Source organism: Mustela putorius, unplaced genomic scaffold, assembly GCF_011764305.1.
Source record: "Mustela putorius furo isolate JIRA1106 unplaced genomic scaffold, ASM1176430v1.1 tig00000127_pilon_pilon_pilon, whole genome shotgun sequence".
NCBI classification, from domain to species: domain Eukaryota; kingdom Metazoa; phylum Chordata; class Mammalia; order Carnivora; family Mustelidae; genus Mustela; species Mustela putorius.
In genome coordinates this window covers 7638238-7651133 of record NW_025421288.1, presented here as the reverse complement: position 1 = coordinate 7651133, position 12896 = coordinate 7638238, and the positions used below count along the sequence as shown (strand labels likewise).

Sequence of the window (12896 nt, the reverse complement as noted above, 5' to 3'; positions counted from 1 at the left end):
AAGCCGCCTGGCCTCAAGTAGCCAACCGATCTGGATCTCCCCTTACTGCCTAAAATCCACTGGCGGGATGTCTTGGCCCTTGCCCCACTCTGTCCCGCATGTGCGCAGGTCATCACCCCTCTCCTGAGCTGAGCTCCCCCTCTCCATCAGGAGTTCTCTTCCAGAGTCCCGAAACAAAAAACTCTAGGCATTGTGGGCCAGCTTTGTAAAAGGAGGGAAGGAAGGGCCTTGGGGGTGCCTCCAAGAAACCCCGGATCCCTTCCTGATGGTGTACACTCAGTCTTGAGCGCAGAGGAAAAGCAGAAAGGCTGCGGGCAGCTGGGACTTGCTGATTTATTCCTTCCGTCAACCAGCACGGACAGAGTCTCCCGTGGGCATCCCCAGCAGGTGGTGGGAAAGCAGATTCACAAGAGCCAGCCCTGCCTGTAATGGTGAATGGCTCGTCTGGGTTATGAAGGAACTCGTATGTGATAGGCCAGATCACAGACCTTTCACGGGGCTTACACACCCACACACACACACACACTGCCCCGGCAGGTCTGAGAGTGCCTGGCTGCCTCTTCCGCTTGGCCCTTTCCAAGCTCTCAGGACCTGACCTTAATTCTCCTGGACATTTGCTCTTGAACGGGGTGATTTGGCTTGGGCTAGTATGAAAAACGTCAAATGCAGCGAAAAGAAACCTGGAGTTCTAGACCTGGGCCATGCCTTCCCCTTGGGCCTCAGTTTCTTCCTTAGAGGTTGTAGGCACTCCCTGAGACCCACAGCTTATCGTTTCCAGGCCAGGCATCAGACCAGGGTCTCTCTGAGAAGCTGCATCCCATCCAAAGGGGCACATCTCTCCAGGGACGGAGCAGCTGGGACAGGGAAGGAGTCCTGATTGGCGCAAGGCACTGTCTCTGGAGCAGTGGTTGGCGACTCCCAAGGGCAGCGGGAGTCCGGGGCTGCCAGCCACCTCCACCCTGCCCTTCGTCACCAAAGGCCTCCTCGCTCCTCCCAAAGGACCAAGAGGGTTCCTGAGTGTCCCACCGGAGGCCTCAGCAACTTGCCAGGTCCGCTGGGGGGCTCCAGGTCCACACACAGCCCAGGCCACTCTGTCAACCCTTCCTCTGGGCCCCAGGGCCCTGCACATGTTCGGGCCATCCACCATGCTGAGCGGACTCTCGGCTTCCCAAGGCCTCCCTCCACCGCCTCCGCCCCTCTGGCCAGCTGCTGAGCCTCTTGGGAGTGGTCTGACATTTGACATGATGGTGTCAGGGGACATCTGGTTCTGGGAAACAGCCCTTCCCTTGAGGGAGTGAAGGAGATGGGCTGGCGGAGTGTTGGGTGAGGAGCAGGGATCTGGCTGCCACCACCGCGTGGCCTCCAACCAGCCCCTTCCCTGCTGGTCCCAGCCTCCCCCGAGAATGGAAGCTTCGGGTCTTGTGATCACTAAGGACCTTACAAGTCAGGGACTCATGACTTTGCGGGGAAGGTGCGGGGGTGGGGAAACCCATGATTCCGTGTTGGGCAAGACCCTCCATGGAGTATGTGGACAGAAGGGATTCAGCAGAGAGCAGGTACAGGTGTTCCCAGCTTCATGCCACCGGCGTAATAATATTTGAGCACACAGATGGCGCGGTGGGAAAAAGACACAGGAAAGATCCCAGTGCCCCCTGACCCGAGCCCACATTTAGCTGGTGCCTTCAGAGCCACAGTGTCCACCTAGACCATCAGTCCTCCCTGCGACCCTCCCCATCCCTGGGAGCCTGTACTGTCCCATCCTGGGGGACAGGGTACCACGCCCAGCCCAGGCAGGAGGCGGAACACAGGCACAGGTAAGAAGGATGGAAGGTGTGTATCTCATGGTCTCTCAGACTCAAAGTCCTCTCTACTGCAAGGTCCGGGCCAAGGGCTCACAGGCGGGGAGAGTGACAGCCTCACTCTAGCCTGGTGCCTTTGGTGAATCAACGGCGGGACCCACCCAGAGAGCCAGGCCAGAGGACTCACCCAAGGCCACTCAGTGGGTCTCTGTCTTCTGGCTCAGGGCTCCTTCTGCAACCTTGGATCCCACTGCCGAATCCCTGGACCCACTGGGGAACCACCTCCACCCTACCCGGGACAGCTGGCTGTCCCTGCGCACGATACTGGGGTCCCAGGGAAAACACAAAGGCCACAAGGGTCTACTCTGGGACTCTCTGCAGCCCTGCTGGGAGGAGAGGCAAGGCCGGGCGCTGGCTATGCTGAACCCTTCCCGGACACACCTAGCTTGACCTGCCGCCTGAGCCAACCCGGAGGCAGAGGAGCAGAGCAGCATTTGGGCTCCTGGCACAGCCCTCCGGACTTCCCAGGCTTGGTGGTAGGACAGACCCAGGACTCTGTCTGCCGCTGCCTGTGAGCTGGTGGGCTGAGCTGAGATGGCATGCGCGTCTCCCCAGGGTGTGGGGACCCCAAGACGGAAGCGTAGGTCTCTAGGGCTTTCTAAACTCCCTTCCGAGATTCTCTTTGCTCCCCAGCGCTCTGTCCACTGACCAGAAAATGGGGGAACGGGAGTCTGGCAACAGGCCAGTCAGTTGGCGAGGTTGTGAGCAGACAGCTGCTCCCAGGAGGAACTGGGGACAGAGATGCGGAATGGGGAGGTCAGAAAGGTGGCCTGGGCCAGCTTCTCCTTGCTGCCCTCCAGAGACCTTCCAGGAAACCTCCTTTGGCTCCAGTGGCCACATCTGGAGTTGGGTTTGTGTGTACGCACTTCAGTGGAAGGGGAGAGAAGTTCTCTCCTGAAGGGAGGCAGCAGGGGATGGGGGTAGGGCCACCGCAGTTGGGGAAGGGACAGCAAAATCTACCAGCATGAGTCTTCTCCCTGGTCCCCCGGCTACAAAGCCCCTTCCTTCATCCGCTTAGCATTAACGTGCAGAAAGTGAGAATAAAATTACTTTTATTTCCAAAAAATGTAGGGGTGGGGGAGCGATATGGTAAAAATTAACATCAGTTCCCTATAGATCCATTCTGTGTCCCTGGAAGGACAGCCCCTGGGGCCTGTGTTCGCCACTGGGTCGCCATGGCAACCTGCAGGTCCGTCGCACAAGATGCATCTCCCCCTGGCGGGGGAGCTGGGGGACTACAGCTCTCTCCCATAGGCGCCCCCGCTGAGCTTGTTCTGCTCCCCTCTCCTGAAGCTAAATATTGGTTAGTGGGTTAGATTTCCGAACGCAGCAGCCCGGAGCCCCTCCCTCCCGCTCACTCCCCACCCCCTTGGCTGCCTGGCTTCCGGCCCCAAACTCCTTGTTGCAGTTTTCACTTGACCTTCATCACGTCTCCCTCCCAAACCCCCAGATCTTTAGGGTCACGTCCTCTGGGACTGCCTCCCCCCCCCGGGCCCCTACTGCCTTCTCGACAGCAGCGGCCTCAGCAGCTCCCACAGTTGGGGTCCCTGTGGCCTCCATGAGTGAGCCGGGCTCAGCCCACCACAGGGGCCTAAAGAGGCAGCTGGAAGAAGGTTGTGACAAGGCCCAGCCCTGTTGTCGCAGCTCCCCCCAACCCCGTCAGAATGTCTCTGCAACAAAAGATTAAAAAACCAGAGGACAGGCGAGAGCAGAAGACAGTGTGAGCACGTCCCCACTAGCAGCCCCCGCATGGAGCTGGGCTGTGTGAGGCGCCCTCCGGCAGCTTGAAGGGCTCAAGGCCACTTGGCCAAGCAGTTAGAAACTGGTGGGCACTGCCTGGCAGGTAACAGAGCACCTTGGAGAAAGGTCTGATCGCCCAGCCCGGACAAACAGCTGAAGGGGATGTTGGGGGACGAGGAGACAGGGCTGAGCCGACAGGCCAGCTGATCCTCTGATCTGGCCAAGCCCACTTTCAGGATGGCCCCCTTGGCCCCCGGGTCCCAAGCTGTGGAGCTGGGGAGACGTGGCAGGTGGTGAGATGGAACAGCACAAGCCCCGGGTCAGAGGGCTCCTGCGGGGGCGAGGACACTTGCCTGGGCCCCGAGGTCTGAGCTGGCTGCGCTGCGGGCAAAGGGAGCCGGGATCAGGGTCAGGACTCTGGGTATCTGAAGAGAAGGGGTGGCAGCAGGGAGGCCCGGGTCCCAGTGCAGGCCGCGAGGGGGCCGGGGGCACCGGGCGCACACACCCCCTAACACCATGACGGGGACGCTGACAGTGGGGCCAGGCCTACAGGCCAGGGAGCCGTGGCGCCCAACGAGGACCCCCACCCGCCACGGTCCTCAGAAGTATCTGAGGGAGACAAGGAGGTGTGAGGCCTAGAGACCAGGCAGCAGGACAGGGGTGTTATAGGCCGTCTCTGTGGACCTCTGGCCTGGCAAAAGTTTGGGGACAGAAGTTGGGGGCCGGGACAGAGCACCTCTCTTGGCTCCTGGGGGTGGGAGGGAGCAGGTGAAGGGCCATCTGAGAGAGGACAGCCCCATGGAGGGTGTCGGAGACAGAAGTGCAGGGAAAGCGGAGGAAAACAGGAGATAGACCAAGATGGGATTCCCGAACCAGCATGTACCCCAGCCTTGTGGAACCCCTCAGAACAAAAGCCCCCCTCCCTGTGGCCAGCACTCCCACCTGCTCCCCCTTCCCCGTGGGCAGCCCCAGGGCTGCTGCTTCATTTGTGGAGGTAAGCGTCCAGCCACAGCTCCCCGGACTTCTTCAGGGACCTGGGAAGAGGAGGGGACCGTCAGGACCCAGGAAGGGGGGCGCTGGGGGGTGGGCGGTGCTTCTTGGCTCTCAGAGGGACTATAGGGTTGTCTGCTCAGGGCTCCCGGGGTACAGCCTGAGGGAGGACCAAGGGAGGGTCCCCCTCCAGCCCAGAGCTGAAGCCGGGTCCTTCCTAGTAAGGGAGGAGCCCTGGTGGGGACACTTGGGCCCCAGGGGCTTGCGTCCTCTGGTGGCCATTAGTCTCACCATGGCCAGTCCCAGCTGCGCACCTCTCTGTCTCTTTGCTGAGCCCCAGGGACCTCCAGGGGCTCCAGCAGCCGCGCCCCCCCTTACCTAATGATGTCCTGAAGGGCCCTCAGCAGCGGCTTCTCCTGGTACTTGATGCCATGCTTGGCGCACAGAGACTTCACCAGCGGCGCGACCTTGTGGAAGTTGTGCCGGGGCATGGTGGGGAAGAGGCTGGGGACAGCGGGGACAGAGTGAGGACGTTTCCACCCCCTACTCACAGCCTGCACAGACAGCAGCAGTCAGGGTGGGGGAGACCCCATCTGCGGCTCTCCTTGTGTGTGTCCCCCCCACTGAGGCTGGTGCACAGGAGGTGGGGAAGAGCCGTGCCTCAGTTTCCTTGTCAATGAAGGGATCGGTCCCCCTGCCCTGCTAGGCTCGAAGGTTCAAGAGACCAGTGGTGAGCTCTCTATGGTTACAAAGCTGGGGCCGCATGGGAAGGGTGGCTGTCCCTCGGGCTGGTGAGCCCCTCCCCCCGACCTCAGTGGGTGGGCTGCAGAACCAGGCTCCAGGCCTGAGGCGTTTGGGAGGCCTGGCCAGGGTGGGGAGGGCGGTAGCCCCCATGTGCTGCCCACGCCCAGACAGGGTTGGTGACCTCCCTCCTCCAGGGCCACCCACCTTCCCAGCCTGCCCGCCCGCCCGTGCTCACTGGTGCTCGATCTGGAAGTTGAGGTGTCCGCTGAACCAGTCATTGAAAAAGGACTGCTCCACGTTGCAGGTGGCTGCCAGCTGCGGAGGGGAGGGGTGAGAGCCCAGGAGCAGATGGGAGAATGAGCGCTCCATCTCTTTCCCGAGAGGCCCAACCCCTCCCTGTCGAGCTGCCTGGCCGGGAGACCTTGGCCCATCCAGATTCCCCGCTGGTCCCTCCCTGTGGAAGGTTACAGGCAGGGAAGCCCAGCGTGGTCCAGGGCCCACTGAGCAGCCAAGGGCTGGAGGCGTGGAGACGGACCCACAGGCTCCATGGGGCCCCGGTGTGAGCTCCGGCTGCCCTCACCTGGTTGCTGAACCAGTCACGGTAGGGCTCGTGGTCAATCTCCATGACGATGTGATTCATCTGCGTGACCCACACAAACCAGTGGCTTTCCAGGAACCTGGAAGACAACACAGCTCAGCGCGGGAGCCATGGGAGTGGCCACGGAGTCCGGCCAGGTGGGAACAGACCTTCTCCCCTAGCCCCAGCAGCCCGGCAGGTGCACCAAGAGGCCAGGCCGGGAGGCCCAGGGCAGGAAGCAGGGAGCTCGGAGCCCTTCCCCAGGGGTCCCCGTGTCAAAGCCCTGTCAAGGCCAAGCAGCAGGTACCTGATGAAGTTGAGGAAGAGGACAGTCCCCAGGATACCATAGAAAGGGATGTAGGTGATGAAGAACCGAGCGTAGTAGCTTAAGGCCCAGGCCAAGTCCTGCAGAGAGAATGGAATTTGATCCGGGGCCGGTACCCACCTGGCTCCGCGTCCTGACCACCCATGTGCACACAGCCCCTCACAAGCCCCTCAAGGCAAAAAAGTGTCCAAGAACCCCCAGTGGGCCTCGAGGAAGCTGGGCACCAGGTCCACGGAGCATGTGACGCTTGCTTGCACAGGGCTGGTGACTGTCTTTGCTTCTGGGGAAATGCTGAGTGTCTGAGCAGCAGGAGGGCGCTGGGACTTTGCTTCAGGGAAACAGGGCAGGGACCAGGTTGTCAGCCAGGAGCAGCCCTTTCGTGGTCCCAGAGATTCTGAAGGTACATAGACTGCCCCACCCCCACCACTTAGCCCCTGCCCTTCGCTGTCTTCTAACCCATCAACACCTGGGAATCTCCTTCTTAGCAGGGCAAAGGCCAGCGCCACTGCCCAGCCTCTCCATAAGGGCCCCCCAGCCATCTCTGACATGCTGGTCCCCCTCCCATGCCCAGTTCTCCTCCTGTCCCGTCTCCCTTCCTGCCCCTCTCTGGGGTGGCCATGGGATCCTGAACTTACAGGTCTTCCCTCACCTGGGTGAGCGCTTCCCTCAGCTGCCCTGCCGCCCGCCCCTCCACAGCAACCCCACGGGCAGGCGCCCTGAGGAGGGGGTCCCTATCTCCTCTCTGCATCCCAAGTCTGAGTGCCTCCACGGGGCCATAGCCAGAGTCCCCATGGGTCTCCCGCTCGCCCTCGGCTACCATGGCAACCAGAGCCGCCTCCTTAGCCCCAAGCAGAACCCGCCTTTCCCACAGAGCTCGGTGGGATCTGGAACAGCTCTCTCTTGAGCCACCCTGACCCAGCTTATTTCTGCCTCAGGGCCTTTGCATGGTTTCCTCTCCCCCATGACTTTTCCTCCCCAGAGTCCCAGCAGGGTAGTGATCCGAGCACAGGCCCCGGGTCAGGCTGCCGGTGTGAGTACTCAGCTGGGCCTCTGTGCCTAACGTGGACCGTGACACTGCCATCCTCAAAGCCCCCACCCACCTCCTTCCCCACTAGAGGATACTGGATGAAATCCCACCCTCAAATGCCGACCCACACACCCTTATGCGGACAGCCTCTGGACCCACGTGCACCCGGCCTCACTTCCACCTGGGCTTCCTGTCCCCCCCCCAGCCCCCCTTCTGCTTGACAAACTTATCCTCAAGTCTATGTGCAGTCAAGCTCCACGAATCCCGTGCATGCCTCCTCTCTACCCGCGGGCAGAGCTGGGTGCTAGGAGCCAAAGCAGCTCCTTCGGAAGCCTGGTGTGTGGAAGGACAGGCTTATACAGAGATCCCTTCAATATCATATGGAAGGGGACAGCAGCAAGGGGAGCACGTGAGTGGTCCTGATGTGATGTTCGGATTTAGGAAAGGCCCTCGTTGGGAGGTGGTGCCTGAGCTGGGCTGGGCTACGTCAGAGGTCAAGACCGTGTGACACATTTGCAGAATGACGGTATGGACAAAAAGCCCAGATAGGCAAGACTGCGGTGCGATGAGCAGAGGCGCACGGGCAGGGGGCTGGGCATACGTGCAGATCCTGTGTCCCATGTGCTCGCCAGGGGCAGGGGGATTCGGCCAGGCCGTGTCTGCCTCAGGATGCTGACCGCTACCTCTCAGCCAACGGAAAACCGCCGCGAGCTTTACACGCCGGAAGAACGCAGTCACATTCAAATCTTAAAATAGAGCTCTGCCAACTGGAGATGGAGGGATTAGGTTATTCCGGTAGCCCAGACACGAAATGATGGAGACTGAGAGCAGGGCCCACAGCTCTGAGGAGGTGATAGAGATTCCAGAACAATCTAGGAGGCCGGGGCAGTTGCATTTGGGGACAGCTTAGTCGTGAGGAATCCATGCTCGTCCCCTCATGGGTGCTATCAGCTGAGAAGGCGGTCCAGGGGAAGGGAGAGTCTGGAGGTTTGGCAGTAGGCCCCGGGGCATGACCTGGGATCCAGCGAGGGCTCTCTAAGGGGGCAGGAGAAGCAAGTGTGACAGGTTTGCTCCTAACTGTCCACCACATTCCCCTTCGTTTCATTTGTGTGTGCAACTAGTGCGGCAGAAGGAACTGTATATCCACGGGGGAAGATGCTTATTTCTTCTCGTGCAGGACCCATGACCACGGGACCACGGGCTGCAGGGGTAGGGTGTGAAGCAATATGGGGGAACAGAGAGGTGGAGAAGAACCAGCAGAGATAGGATCTGGAGGCTGACAGGGAGAGTTTCAGGAGAGAGAGGTCGTGGTGTCAGACACAGAGACCCTCCAGGGAGGGAGGCTGGGTAGTATCTCCAGGATGTGGCCACCACCCAGCACTGCCAGGACGGTAAACACCTCTGTCCTTGAGGCTCTCAGAGTGCATCAGCCCCTGTACTCCCCATACCTGGCATCTGGGCCTGGAACAGCCCTCACCGTTGGGGGTTGTGCCGTGCCTGACCCGATACTCGGCAGGATCCCCGGCTAGGTGCCCCCCAGATGCCCGATTGCCAGGAGTGCTCCATCTCCCCTGTGTTGTGACCATCAAACAGGTCTCTAGGTGTTGCCGGCTAGCCCAAGAGAGTTGTTCCCGTTGAGGACTATGGCCCCAAGCCAGGGCTGCACTTGGCACCTAAGCTCTCTGTTACCTTAAATCAGAAAAGCCGGGGGGCGCCTGGGTGGCTCAGTCATTAAGCCTTCGGCTCAGGTCAGGATCCCAGGATCTTGGGATGGAGCCCCCACATCGGGCTCCCTGCTCACCCGGGAGCCTGCTTCTCCCTCTCCCACTCTCCCTGCTTATGTTCCCTCTCTCGCTGTCTCTCTCTCTGTCAAATAAATAAAATCTTAAAAACAAACAAACAAACAAAATGAAAGAAGAGCCCACCGCCGGACCCACCTCTGCCCCACGCAGTCTTGGACGCCTGGGGTGGTGGCACCAGAACTTATCTGCCCTGAATCCCCAGTCCCGAGCATGGACTGCAGTCCGCTGTTTCGGAGAAGGAGCCCAAGGCTGGAGGCTCGTCCCTCCCACCCAGCCGGAGACCTGCTCCCCAGCAGGGGCAAAAGCAGGGCTGCCCTGTCTCCCCACCACCGAGTTGGGGCCCTATCAAATCTCCCTGAGTCGGCCACCCGATCCCAGGCAGGCACGCAGTCTTCTCTCCTTCCCTGCGCTGTCCTTAGTGAGTGCTTTGTCCCTTGGGGGAATAAGCACAGCTTTAAAAAAAAAAAAAAAGGTATATATTCAGGCAGGAGTCACCTGCCACAAAAGCTGATGGAAATCCGCCCAGCAGTGGATTTCCACGAAACCCCACCCGGCCAGGGTCGAGCTCCTCTTCAGCTGTGTGGCTCCTTCCAGGGCCCGGGGAGCCCCATGGGAACAGCAGTTACCATAGGTGAGAGATCTGGGTTCAAATTCCCATGGCACAGCTGACACAGAAACTCCATCTCTGCGGCCCATGTCATTGTGCTCTTAAGCCAGGGTCAAAAGTCATAACGTGGGGGGCCATGCTGGGACACAGGAAGTACAGAAGAAACGCTCACTTCTGGAAAAATATCGTGTCCTAGCAGTGGGTGGTACAGGTTCTACCAATACAGGGCTGGTGGAGACTTCTAGAACACCAGCGGAATCACCAGGTGTGGCCCCTTTGCCCACAGTTCCAACGAGACAGGACAAAGCAAAGTACTTGGAAGCCCTGCAGACGCTCCAGAAACACGAGGGAGGTTGGTGTTATTCGAGAGAGGTTGGTAGCTGAAGTGGGGGGACAGTATGGGACACGGCCTAGGTCCTAGCGCTCGACCCTGGTGTCACCCTGGGTAAGTCCCAAGCTCTCAGAGTCTCAATATTTTCATTGATGAAACTGGATTAAAAAAAAAAAAAAACCCGCAATACCTAAGGGACCCTCCACTGAGTGTCCCCACAAAACCCATTGTCCCACAAGCAGGCTCCGCCCATGGCTGACTGCTCCATCCAGGTCATTCCGTCCACCTTTTATGCCGAATGCCACTCGTGCACACGTGATGCCAAGGACGGGGACGTGCCCCTTCGCACTCGCTCTCTGGACACAGAATCTGGTGACTCCAAGCCTGGTGTTACAGGTTGGATTGTGTCCCCTAAAATGCACATGTTGAAGCCCTAATCCCAAGGCCTCGAATGACCTTATTTGGAGACAGGGTCATGGCCGATGTAATTCACTAAGCTGCAGCCCTAGTCTACTGCGACCGGCGTTCTTAAGAAAAGGGACCCCGGACGCAGACACAGATGCTCATGGGGACAGTGACGCCGAGACACAGGCAGAAGACCCAGCCGCCCAGCAGCCGAGAACTCTAGCCTGGCCCTGGTCCTCCTTAACCACCCTCAGAAGGACCCGCGCCGACAGCACCTCGTCTGGGACTTCTGGCCTCCATAGTTGTGAGCACTGCGGTGGGACAGGGAGGCCTTGGTGGGCAGCTTGAGCAAACAAACCCCCCTATCAGCCCAGTGACTGCTCAGCTGCCCTCCCTTGAGCATGTGGAGCGTGGTGGTCCCGGCCCATGGGCTCTCGGGGCCGCACAGGACACGGGTTCGTGGGAGACAATGGCTGGAGTGGCGGACAGATGGGCCCAGCTCTCTGAGGGAGCTCGGCCCCACGGCCCCACTGGCCCCACGGTGTGTGGGTAGCGGGGGAACATGGAGGGCTGTGGCCTCCCTGGCTCCTGGCCACGTGGCCCAGAGCATGTTCCCTTACTGAGAGTGATGCAGGGCCCAGGGGGAACCGAGCCGATCCCCAGGCCCACCTGCCCCTGTCCCCCCACAGCCCGGCCCAGCCGTACCCCCTGACTCACCACCCAGTCGTGGCGTACGATCATGGTCATCATGATCTGGTACTGGAAGTACACGGGGATGAGCAGCGGCGGCCCGACTGTGGGGAGAGCAGAGGCACTTACACATGCCCTGATCTGTCCTGCCCCGCCACGCCGGACCAGTCAGTCAGGGGGAGCCCGGTGAGCACGGAAAGGGGGCTGGGAGCACACACACCCCTCCCCCAACCAGCGCCCCTCCCCCACCCCTCTCCGCAACGGCGGGGGGTGGGGTGGGGGGGGCTTGAGTGTGGGACCCTGTGCCTCTGGGTCCCATCTACACCACAGGCCAGGAGCAGTTCTCGGGGAGGGGCGGCCCTTCGTGCTCGAACAGGCTTAGGGGCGATTCCTGGGTCTGAAGGGGCAGCAGGTGGTTGGCGGGAAGGCAGATGGCCGTTGTGGAGTGCGGTTCGAGGGGGCCCCCAGCACTCACTCAGGAAGAAGTACTCATGCTGGTGATTGTAAGGCAGGTATTTGAGTTTCTTCTTGCCGTACTGAGGAAAGAGAAGAGATGGTGAGCACCCAGCCCCCGTCAGGCCCCGGGCACCGGCCCCCCTGCCCGCCCCAACCCCCGTCAGGCCCCAGCCACCGGCCCCCCTGCCCGCCCCAACCTGCTCTGCCGTCTCAGCTCCTGTCCCGTCAGTCTGCACCCTGGGCCCCCAGGCTGGGCCGCTCCGGCCCTCTGGCTCCCGGCTGCTCCGGCCAGCAGTGGCCACCCTTTCCTCGGCCCCAGCTCCCGGCCTCCTCCGCCAGCCCACAAGGCTGGGGCTCAGGGTCAAATCACGGCTCAAAGCCACATGAGAAATGCACCCAGCTGGGATCTGAGCCCAAGAAAGCTGACTCAGAGCCCCCATGACAGGCGCTAATAAATAAATGTTTGGGCGGCGAAGGCACAAATGAACAGCTCATACGGGGCCCCACCAGGCCCCACCGAGGGAACTCCTTGGCTCTAGTCTCCAGCCCTTTGAGAGTGAGAGAAGCCCCCGGAGCACGCTGGGGAGCCCCCCGGGGACGGCAGCAGCCCGGGAGAACGCAGATAAGGGCCCCGGGAGTTGTTATCAGTCACCGGGCTGGGAGCATTTTTCCCCATAGGGCCTCCAGCAATTTTCCAAAGCTAATCACTTCTCTCAGGCAGGTGACTCTCAGTCGAGGGTGCTGACAGGCTGGGGACCCACCCTGGGGACCCTGATGCCCAGACGGTCAGAGCAAGGAGGGCCACGCTGGGCGCTGGGGGTCCTCACTGCCCAAAGCCGCTCAGGCCATGCTGAGCACAGGCTTGTAGGGGATCCCCTGCCCCACGGGGTCCCTGGAGCCCTTGAGTGCTAGGGTCCAGCCCTCTGCAGACCAGCCCACCTCGCTCCTTAGGGACTGAGACCGTAAGATGTTGCTCAAAGAGTGGCCCCTGTTCTTGCTTTTGGTGCCAAGATCTGCCAAGATCAGCTGTAAGATCACGGAGCCCCCGCACCCCCACCCCATCTGGCACCCAAATCACTGGTGGTTTAGAGGAGCCGATGAGAACACATGCATGAGCACCAGGGGCTGGCCCCTGGGACACGGCCCCTCCCTTGCTATTCCCCAGATCCAGCCGTTTGCGGGGGCTCATTCCTACGTATTGTACTCAGGGAGATGGAAGCATGGATGGAGAGACCCCGGATGTTGGCTAAGACGATGCCCCTGTCTGCAGGTGAGAGCAAAGAGGGAAATGACTGTTAAAATCACAGGGGGTGCCCCCGACACCTGACAGGAGGAGCCCTGGC

At 60.8% G+C, this 12896-nt stretch overlaps 1 protein-coding gene across 2 annotated transcripts in view; it reads right to left on the bottom strand.

Annotated features, from left to right (window-relative positions):
- Positions 1-2894: 2894 nt before the first annotated feature.
- Positions 2895-12896, bottom strand: part of FADS2 (fatty acid desaturase 2) — a 31648-nt gene continuing 21646 nt past the window's right edge. The window contains exons 6-13 of one of the 2 annotated variants that reach the window (XM_013044579.2): positions 11573-11633; positions 11125-11201; positions 6218-6315; positions 5914-6010; positions 5569-5648; positions 4968-5093; positions 4542-4633; positions 2895-3152 (exon numbers count right to left, since the gene is read on the bottom strand). In XM_013044579.2, the coding sequence (XP_012900033.1) occupies positions 4582-4633; positions 4968-5093; positions 5569-5648; positions 5914-6010; positions 6218-6315; positions 11125-11201; positions 11573-11633 (591 nt within the window). In that variant the 3' untranslated portion in view covers positions 2895-3152; positions 4542-4581. Of the gene's footprint in view, positions 4634-4967; positions 5094-5568; positions 5649-5913; positions 6011-6217; positions 6316-11124; positions 11202-11572; positions 11634-12896 lie in introns of both variants that reach the window. The other variant, XM_045063347.1, reaches the window with a different exon arrangement.